General features: G+C 36.1%; 1 protein-coding gene across 1 annotated transcript in view; it reads left to right on the forward strand.

Annotated features, from left to right (window-relative positions):
• Nucleotides 1-9,410, forward strand: part of TBC1D12 (TBC1 domain family member 12) — a 93,453-nt gene extending 84,043 nt beyond the window's left edge. The window contains exons 10-13 of the mRNA XM_069460163.1: nt 3,463-3,591; nt 3,852-3,961; nt 7,975-8,233; nt 9,227-9,410. Of these exons, the coding sequence (XP_069316264.1) occupies nt 3,463-3,591; nt 3,852-3,961; nt 7,975-8,233; nt 9,227-9,295 (567 nt within the window). The 3' untranslated portion in view covers nt 9,296-9,410. The remainder of the gene's footprint in view (nt 1-3,462; nt 3,592-3,851; nt 3,962-7,974; nt 8,234-9,226) is intronic.
• The last annotated feature ends 875 nt before the right edge of the window (nt 9,411-10,285 follow it).

The raw sequence follows: 10,285 nt of genomic DNA on the forward strand, positions 1-10,285 counted from the left end.
TCTCCACAGTATACTTATCCCAGCTTAAGACCACTACTGCTTAGATTGTTGAATTCTATTAGTTTTCCACTCTGAGGAAATGGTTATAGATTGCTTCTGGGTAGAGCAATTCTAGGTGAGTCTTGAGTGTTAACCTGTCTATAGGCCTACTGATACAAGCTTTCTCTTTTTAAGTAAGGAGGTAGCTATTATTTTGCCTGGATTGCATCTTCTAGCACTTATAGTGAATTGGGCCCATATTATGGTAGGGCTCTAGGGTGGGTATATCATAAAAGTGAAAGTAAGAAGACAAACTTGGCTGGGCGTAGTGGCTCACGCCTGTAATCCTAGCACTCTGGGAGCAGATTTCAAAGGCTCAGGAGTTTGAGACCAGCCTGAGCAAGAGCAAGACCCTATCTCTACTAAAAATAGAAAGAAATGATCTGGACAGTTAAAAATATATAGAAAAAATTAGCCAGGCACGGTGGCACATGCCTGTAGTCCCAGCTACTCGGGAGGCTGAGGCAGAAGGATTGCTTGAGCCCAGGGGTTTGAGGTTGTTGTGAGCTAGGCTGAGGCCACGGCACTCTAGCCTGGGCAACAGAGCGAGACTCTTTCTCAAAAAAAAAAAAAAAGACAAACTTAAGTTTCCCAGTATCTCACAAGGAGTTAGAAACTGTAGAGCATGATTCTTAAGCTGAGTGGTCTATACACAGGTGCCTTTTTGTTTGTGTTTTTTTATTTCCCACATTATTATTTTGAACAACTTCAAACTAATAGAAAAGTTGTAGTTGTATTCCCCGATTCAGAATCCAATCAGGGTCATGTGTAGCCTTTAGTTGTTATATCTCCTTAGTCTCCTTTAATCTAGAATAGTTCCTCAGCCTTTTCTACCTGTGATGACAATGATACTTATGAAGGGTTAAGTCTAGTTGTTTGCAGAATGAGCCTCAATTTGTATTTGATTATTTTCTCATGATTAGATTCAGGTTAAACATTTTTGACAGAAATACCGCATAAACAATGTATTCTTTTTTCCAAGAAATCCAGTAAAGGGGGGAAGAAAGTATCTTTTTTTAGTGTGTCACACCAGGAATCAATAAATAATACAGAATATTCAGAAGAATTGGACTCTAAAGAAATTGTAGAAATAACTTTGTTTTTCTTATTTTCCTTTTATGTATGCAGAAGATATATGATATGTGATAAATCTGAATAAGCTTTAAATAGCTTTACAAATATGCCTAAAATAAAAATTCTAAGTGATAAAGCATTGTATCATTGCTTACTTGGCAGGATTTTTTTTTAGTGATACATGAAATAATGATGAAGCAGCATCTTAGATTCAATTAAATGTAGTTTTAATCCCTTCTATTTGAGTTGCTGCCATTCTATTGTAGATGTAACACTTGCCCCTTGTATTCATTCAGCAAATATTGTGGTGCTAAGAATACAATCATGAACAGAGATGGTCTGGTCTCTGTATTAGTTTCCTATCATTGCTATAACAAATTACCACAAACTTAGTGGCTTCAAACAATACAAATTTATTATCTGACATTTTTGGAGGTCAGAAGTCTGAAATAGATTTCACTGGGTTCAAGTCACGGTACTGGCAGAGCTGTATTTCTTCTGGAGCTCTAAGGGAGAATCCATTTCCTTGCCTTTTCCACCTTCTAGAGGCTGCCTACGTTCATTCCTTGGTTCATGACCCTCTACCTCCATCTTCAAAGCTAACAGTGTTGCACCTTCAAATCTTTCTGACTCTCTTGCCTCTCCCTCTTTCGCTTGTAAGTACCTTTGTGATAATTACTTTGGGCCCACCCAGATAATCCAAGATAATCAATCTTCCCATCTCAAGGTCCTTAAATTAATCACATCTGCAAAGTCCCTTTTACCAAGTATGGCAACATTTTCACAGGTTCTGGGGATTAGGACATGGACATCTTTGGGGAGCACTGTCCTCATGGAGTTTATATTCTAGAAAATCAAATAGGCAATTACTGTGAAATCTGCAAAGAGTACTTAGAAGAAGCCAGAGAACTAGGATGAGAACAAAGATATAGTGGATCTCAGAAGCTAAGGGAATACTGCCAAGAGGGTGGGATAGTGCCCATTGGGTTTTACAATAAGTATCATTGGTCATGTTGGCAAGAGAAATCTCAAAGATGTAGTGGAACTCATATTGAAGTGTGTTAAAGTGTAAAAAGAGAGCTGAGAAAGTAGAGATAGTGACTGTAGGCAGCCCATTCAAAATATTTGGCTGCGGAGAATAGAGGTATCGCCACAGTTACTCTTAGTGGTCTCCCTGTGTAAGTCCGTTACACAAACCTCTATCAGAAGTAAGTGTGTGATAATTTTTTTTAAATTAAAGAAATTTACAGTAGCTACCAGTTAACTCACAAACAAACATCTATACAGTTTAGCCTTTTACTCAAGGCCTTTCACAATATAAATATATACACTTTTTTCCATGTCTCCCCTTACTCCCATTATAAATCTTGTGCTCTAACTGAGCTGGTCCTATTTCCATTTCTGTATCTTTGCTCATACTTCTTTTCCATCTTAGAATGGTTTTTCCAATTTCTTTCTCCTGCTTTTCCAAGAATCCAGGCTCATTTTCTCAACCTCCCACAACCTCTCCTTTCTTGGAATTTTAGCAGCACGTCTTATAGATCTTTTTTATTCTTAGTTCCTCATTTTTTACAGATGTATTATATTAATGAAAACAATCACCTGATTTTCATTAAACTTTGTGATTCTGTACTGTATTTTGAAAGAATTCATACTGAGAGGAAATGAAAACTAAATAGGTAGTACACTGAGATAGGCTTTTATAGCAAGTAAAAGCTGATATATTTTTCTTCTTTCAAAAAATTTCCCTAAAAATAAGCACCACATGTAGTCACCAGCAAACTGGTTTCCCTGAGTGCACATTTGGGAATAACACCAATTGGGTATCGGACAGAGGTCGGGGCCGGCGGGGGGGGGGGGGGGGGGGGGGAAGGGATGGGTGTATACTTACTTGATGAGCACGATGTACACTGCCTGGGGAATGGACAAGCTTGAAGTTCTGACTGGGGGGGATGGGGTGGGGGGAGGGGATGGGTGCATACCTACATGATGAGTGTGATGTGCACTGTCTAGGGAATGGACACACTTGAAGCTCAGACTCGGGGGGATGGGGAGGCATGGGCAATATATATAATCTGAACTTTTGTACCCCCATAATGAGCTGGAAAAAAAAAAATTTCCCTAATATTTTTTAAACCATACTACATGAACAAGAAATGTAATATTAGGGAGAGTTTATAATTATTAGGGGTTCTTTCTCTGTGTTTACCTTTCCTGGGAAGAAAAAAAGAAATCATGGTTAATTCTACTATGTAATGTCACTTTGTAATTTTTCAGGAGTACAATAAAATAAAATGTATGGAATTATTATTGCAAATCCATTTTGATGAATTTCTTCTCCCTTTTAAGGTCCAAGGGATGTCCTTCATTGCAGCAGTACTCATTCTTAATTTGGAAGAGGCAGATGCCTTCATTGCATTTGCAAATCTCCTGAATAAGCCATGCCAATTGGCCTTTTTTCGTGTGGATCACAGCATGGTATGAACATTTCCAAAGGACTTTGTTTTCCTTTGTTTCTGTAGTCTGAATACCTTCTTAGAATAAAAAACAATAATTAGAAGACTAAGATAATCTGATCTAATATAAACTTTTCATTGTATTATAGTTTATAAATGCTTGATGAGAAGACTCAAAAAGAAGTGCTTAGTTAGCAAGATACTCTATTAATGTTTAAGGATTTAACGTCTCAATTTCAAGAGTATACTCTTTCATAATTTTATTAATTTTTTTATCTGTAGATGTTGAAATATTTTGCAGCATTTGAAGTATTCTTTGAAGAAAATCTGTCCAAACTATTTCTACATTTCAAGTCTTACAGTCTTACACCAGATATATACTTGATAGACTGGTAAGTCATAACATACATAAGATATAATAATGAAATGGAAATATAATATAACTTTTCATGTGTTTTAGTATCTAGAGTAAATCTCATGCACAGGATCGTACATATAAAGAACCTTTCCTTGCAAATAGAAAAACTTCCACATTTTTGTGGGGATGCATTTGATTAAGAGCATGGACTCTGGATCAAAATCAGAATCTCTCAGTTTGTGTTTTAGTTTTTTGTCTATAAAATGGGAATAATATCTTTAGAGTTGTAGTGAGAGTCTTTTGCATGGATTATCTCATTCAGTGCCTAGCACATACTTGCTGTCAGAGTTAGTTGCTATTCCTTTATTACACTGAACACATGAGAGTTATGATAGTTATGATAGTGTTTCTTTCTGAGGGCTTTATATTGTTTCTTTTTATTTTGAGGCTTTGTCCAGCTTTCTAACAGAAGAATGATGCCATATTTAGGTGCTAATGTATTTTATTATCTTTCTAATTCAGGGTCTTCTGTTTTAATTTGGAGAGTTTGCCTGGCAAGAAGTAGCCGGTTGATTATATACAGTTTATTAAATATGAAATGTCTGATTTTGAATCACAAGTGTAGTTTATTATATCTCAAATAAGAAGTAGTACAATTAATCAAACCATGCACCTAAACTATCGACACAGTTTTGCCATCTTAATGGTAGCTTGTTTATGCCAGCAGCAAAGAAGTGTGGAGAATTAGTGATGATGAAATTACGAAAAGCATTTTTGACAGCTTGTTGAGAATTGAGTATTTTTCCTTGCAAGAAGTGGTCCAAAGCCTGGAAGAAGTGGTCGTCAGTTGATGCAAGGTCTGGCGAATATGGTAGATGACAGAGAGTTTCCAAGTCCATCTTCTGTAGTTTGAGCAGTGTGGTTTGTGCAACATGTGGTTGAGCATTGTCTTGCAAGAGGATTGGCCTATCTTGTTGACCAATCTTGGCTGCTTACTCACAGGCATCCTCATCATTTCATCCAACTGGATGCAGCAGATATCTGCTGTAATTGATTGACCAGGTTTCATGAAGCTGTAGTGGATAATAACCAGTGCTGGACCATCAAACAGATACCATTAGCTTTCTTTGATGAATATTTGGTTTGAACTATCTTTCTGCACTTCATCTTTATCCAATCATTGTGCCAAATGGTTGTGATTGTCAAAAAGAATCCATTTTTCATCACACATAACAATACAGTTTAGAAACAGTTCACCTTTATGTCGTGACAGCAAAGAAAGGCAAGCTTTGAGACTATTTCTCTTCTGGTGCTCATTTAATTTATGTGGAACCCATCTATCCAGCTTTTTTTTTTTTTTTTTTTTTCTTTTTTGACAGAGTCTCACTCTGTTGCCCGGGCTAGAGTGCCATGGCATCAGCCTAGCCCACAGCAACCTCAAACTCCTGGGCTCAAGGGATCCTACTGCCTCAGTCTCCCAAGTAGCTGGGACTATAGGCGTGCGCCACCATGCCCCGCTAATTTTTTCTATGTATATTTTTAGTTGTCCAGCTAATTTCTTTCTTTTTTTTCTTTTTAGTAGAGATGGGGTCTCACTCTTGCTCAGGCTGGTCTCAAACTCCTGAGCTCAAATGATCCACCCTCCTCGACCTCCCAGAGTGCTAGGATTACAGGTGTGAGCCACGGTGCTGGCCTATCTAGCTTCCTTACCTTGCCGATTTGTTTCAGATGGTCTAATGTTGTTGGAATGGTAACATCAAACCTTGCTGCTAATTCACAAATAGGTTGAGGTGGATTTGCTTCCACTACAGCTTTCAGCTCATCATTATCCACCTTGGTCTCAGGTCACCCACATGGCTTATTTTCAAGATTAAAATCACCAGAATGGAACTTCTCAAACCATTGACCTATTGTACGTTCATTAGCCACGTCCTTCCCAAACAGTTTGTTGATACTTCAAGCTGTATGTGCTGCACTGGTTTCACGATAGAACCCATATTTGAAAATAACCCAAATTTTTGACTTATCTATGGCTTCACAAAAACTGCTCTAAAAAAAAATTTGAAAGATAATCACCAGCCAAAACATGCATTTGAAAGACTGAGGATGTTCTTTCACAATAAACATAAGACAGTAAGTGTCAAAGTGAAATGTCAGAGATATCAACTGTCAAACTTAGTACTTAAGGAAATCGGACATTTCATATTTAATAACCTAATAGAACGGTGAGTGAATTTTGCCAAAGAAATGGATCTTAAGATAGGTTATTGGCTGGGCCTGGTGGCTTATGCCTGTAATTCCAGTACATTGGGAGGCTGAGGTGGGAGGATCGCTTGAACCCAAGAGTTTGAGATCAGCCTGGGCAACATAACGAGACACTGTCTGTACCAAAATTTTTACAAAAATTATGAGGTGGGAGGATCATTTGAGCCTGGAATTTGGAGGCTGCAGTGAGCTATGATCATGCCACTGCACTCCAGCCTGGGTGACAGAGCAAGACCCCGTCCCTGGGAATGAATGAATGAATGAATAAGTTTTTTTAAAAAAAGATAGGTTGCTAAGACTACATAGGCATATTTAAACTTTAAATCTTAATCATTCAAAACCAATGAGTTTCATGTAAATGGTATTAAGCTTTAATATAGAAAAATAAATAAAGGCATTGATCAAATATTATGTCTTCAGAGTTATTTGAGCCTTCTTTTATTTAGGTTCTTTAAAAAACTAAGTTATGTATTCTCTCCCATTCCCACTAGGAAAATTAAAGTTTCTCTTGGAAGGACGCTAAGATAGTAGGGAGAAAAGGGTTTTATATCATGGGACCCATAAACCAAGATCAAGTACTAATTCTGTGAAGGAGGGGGAAAAAACCCTTCAATTCTCAGTCTTCAGGAGTGTGAGTATAGGCATATCAAGATCATAATTTATATTGGAAGAGAGGATGGAACTAATAATGAGTACTGTGTACTAGAAACTGTGCATAGGCATTCCTCATAACCTTTTCTCATTTAAAACAGTAAGTTACTATTCTCTATACTACCAAAAGTTTGCTTTTTGTTATACAATTAAATATGCGTTTATAATTTAAGAAATAAAAATGGACTTTTGTTTCACTGCCTCTGTTGAGCTTATTATATACAGAATCATTTTCATAAGATAGGAATACATAAGTGACAGTGCTAAAGGCTTTTTTTGTGTGTGTGGGAGAGCTTTTAGTTCCATCAAATTCCATCAGCTCTACCTCAAATAAACACACAATCAGTGTAAAAAACTGTACTTTCTTTGCCAAGGCAACTTCAAGACAAGTCCTCTAGCACCTATTCTCCCCACTTCCCCAACCAGAATGCCTCCTGAAGCACCACTGGATAAAGAATTACATAGTCAGACATTGTCAGAAAGGATGGGAAAAACCATTTTGGTGATTCTGTTGGAAAGTATACATGCTTCAAAAGAAGTATGAAGTAAAGCTTGGTGGAGGGGAAGAAAAGAAAACAAAACAATGGATGTTTGTGGAAGGGGAAGAGAAAAGAGAGGTCAGACTTTATGTGTTTATATTAGATTACTAAAAGATGGTATTTGGGTTTTATACACAATAAGTAACTTTTATTAAGCATTTCTTATGTGCCAAATACTGTTCTAAACACTTTACATTTATTAACTCCTTTAATTTTCAAAACAATCCTGAGAGGTAAGTGGTATTATTATCTTTAGTTTACTAATGAAGAAACTGTGAGGCACAGTTAGTATAAAAATCTTGCTTAAGCTAACATAACCAATAAGTGGCAAATTCAAACTCAGGCTTTCTAGTTTCAGAGCCCATACCCTTAATTACTAGGTTGTTCTACCACTCTAGTTTGTATTAGGTGTTTCCTCTACATAAGGTTGTAAATTTTGTTATTTATTACTTAGAAGCTTGAAGGAAGAAGCCATGTTTCATTTGCCTTTTTAATCTCTAATTAAGCACTGTTCTTTTCCTGTAGAGATGCTTACTGAGTGAATGAATCAATGAATGAAAAACTTCAATGACCATTTCCCCCCTAATTTTAGGATCTTCACACTGTATAGCAAATCACTACCACTTGATCTGGCCTGTCGAGTCTGGGATGTATTTTGCAGAGATGGGGAAGAATTTTTATTTAGGACTGGATTAGGAATCCTCCGATTATATGAAGATATTCTCCTGCAGATGGACTTCATTCATATAGCACAGTTTCTAACTAAATTGCCAGAAGATATCACATCAGAAAAGTTGTTCAGCTGTATTGCAGCCATTCAAATGCAGAATAGCACCAAAAAATGGACTCAGGTAGAGTGACATTTTCCTATTGCTAATAGATGTATTCAAATAATTAGTTGCTTAGCCAGGCATCATGGCGGGCACCTGTAGTCCCAGCAACTTGTGAGGCTGAGGTGGGAGGATCGCTTGAGCCCCAGGAGTTGGAGGTTGCAGTGAGCTATCATGATGCCAGTGCACTCTCCCTGGGGTGACAGAGTAAGACTCTGTCTCAGAAAAAAAAAAAGAAACTAAACCCTCCTCCTCACTCCCCGCTTCATATAAAAATATACATAAATAGTTGCTTCTTGTAAAAATATCATATATTTCTGTATCTTGATGTCCTAATAATGAAACAGAAAACAAAACTTATATATTTCTCAAACGTTAGTGGTTAAAAAATAATTTTTGACTTTGAAAAAGCAAGAGTTTAAAATAGATTGCTCCCTTTTCTCACCTATTTAAACCTAGGGCATTATTTTTATGTAAGGCCAGTAATATTTTATGAGTTTAGTGAAGTACAACCATAATATTCATTTATTTGCCAGAGCAGTTATTACTTTGGTATTTCAAATAGACAACAGTTTTATTAAACACCTGCTATGCACCAAGGGTATGCAGTAGAAAGAATATATAATGTATGATCCTGGCTTTTAGATCCTCAGTCTTATTAGGGAAGCAAACATTAGCAGTCTAAGTTAAGTGACATACAAGACAGTATTATCACTTGGTCCATGAACGATACAGACAATTGGCATTCATTGCTTATGAAAATGATGAAATGTAGGAATATTGGTCCAAAAAAATCTCTTGTTTACAGATAGTAATTTCAGAGTATTTGGCAATTGATGAAAATTGGAATCTAATGATACTCCATAAAATTGGTTTTAAAATAAGGGGATTTAAAAATGGCAATCTTTCAGGGGACAGACAGAGTTAAAATTTTCATCTTTATAAACTATAGTTATTTAAATGTCTTTAGGTGGTAGTTTTTGAGGATTAATCTTTATTTTATATAATTTCCAGGTCTTTGCATCCGTAATGAAGGATATTAAAGAAGGAGACAAGAACAGTAGTCCTGCTCTGAAAAGCTGATCTTCAAAACTGGCAGACTAATTGAAATTTAGAAAATGGTTTTGGGATAAAAGTTTTTTGTTTCCTTTGTAAAAGGCATGGAAGAAAATGTTGGAGAAATCTAAAAGCATCAAGAGGTGGAAAACTGCCAATTTAAATTCCATGGCTGAAGTAAATGAAATAATAACTTATTCACAGTATTAATGAGCAAGTATTTTGTAATTAGAGCCATTTTTCAAAGGAAAAAGTTTAAATGGCTAATTGATACTCCGTAGTTTGAACAGTTTAATGCAGTAAATTTTTTAAATAGCTTTGGAGATACTTCAAATTTTTACATCTTTTCTTTTGTAACAATTACCAAAAGGCACTTGGAGGTTAGAGTAGGATTGTTAAATACTACTTTGACCTCCAGAATACTTTAGTACAGATATTATCTCCAGTTCTGACTTTTTGAAGTTATTATAAACCAATAAGCAACTGTGGTTGTAAATTATTTAAGTCACTGAAGATGTTGTCTTCATTCACAGGTTGGGGCAAATTTGGGTTGTCTAGGAACTGGAAATATTGGTGAGATATTGTTTAGTGTTTGTGTAGGTGTTTTTCCACAGTACTGTGTCTATTTGTTTTTGAAAGGGAATTTTTTCTCTTCCTTAAGGAATTCCTATCATTCAAAGAATTTTAGCCTTTCTGGTTCTCTTCTAACAAATTGTTCATCTAGTAATTTAACATTAGGAAAATTAAATAACTGGTAGAAGGAAAGTTCTTTGCACTTTAGTGGACTGAAGACTTGACTTTGGGAGTAAGTCCAAAAATATAAATGAGGTTTTTCACTGGTAAGAGTAAAAGTAATGGATCCTGAGAGTTCTTAAATAGCATGCTACTTGGCAAGACTTTAAATTTATTAGTTAAAATTCCTCCATTGTCTATAGAAACAAAATTTGTTAATTCCAGTTTGAAATTTGAAATCTTAAAATGTAGCTAAGTTCGTGACTTGTAAAACACTATGCATAA

The sequence above is a fragment of the Eulemur rufifrons genome, chromosome 28 (genome assembly GCF_041146395.1).
Source record: "Eulemur rufifrons isolate Redbay chromosome 28, OSU_ERuf_1, whole genome shotgun sequence".
NCBI classification, from domain to species: domain Eukaryota; kingdom Metazoa; phylum Chordata; class Mammalia; order Primates; family Lemuridae; genus Eulemur; species Eulemur rufifrons.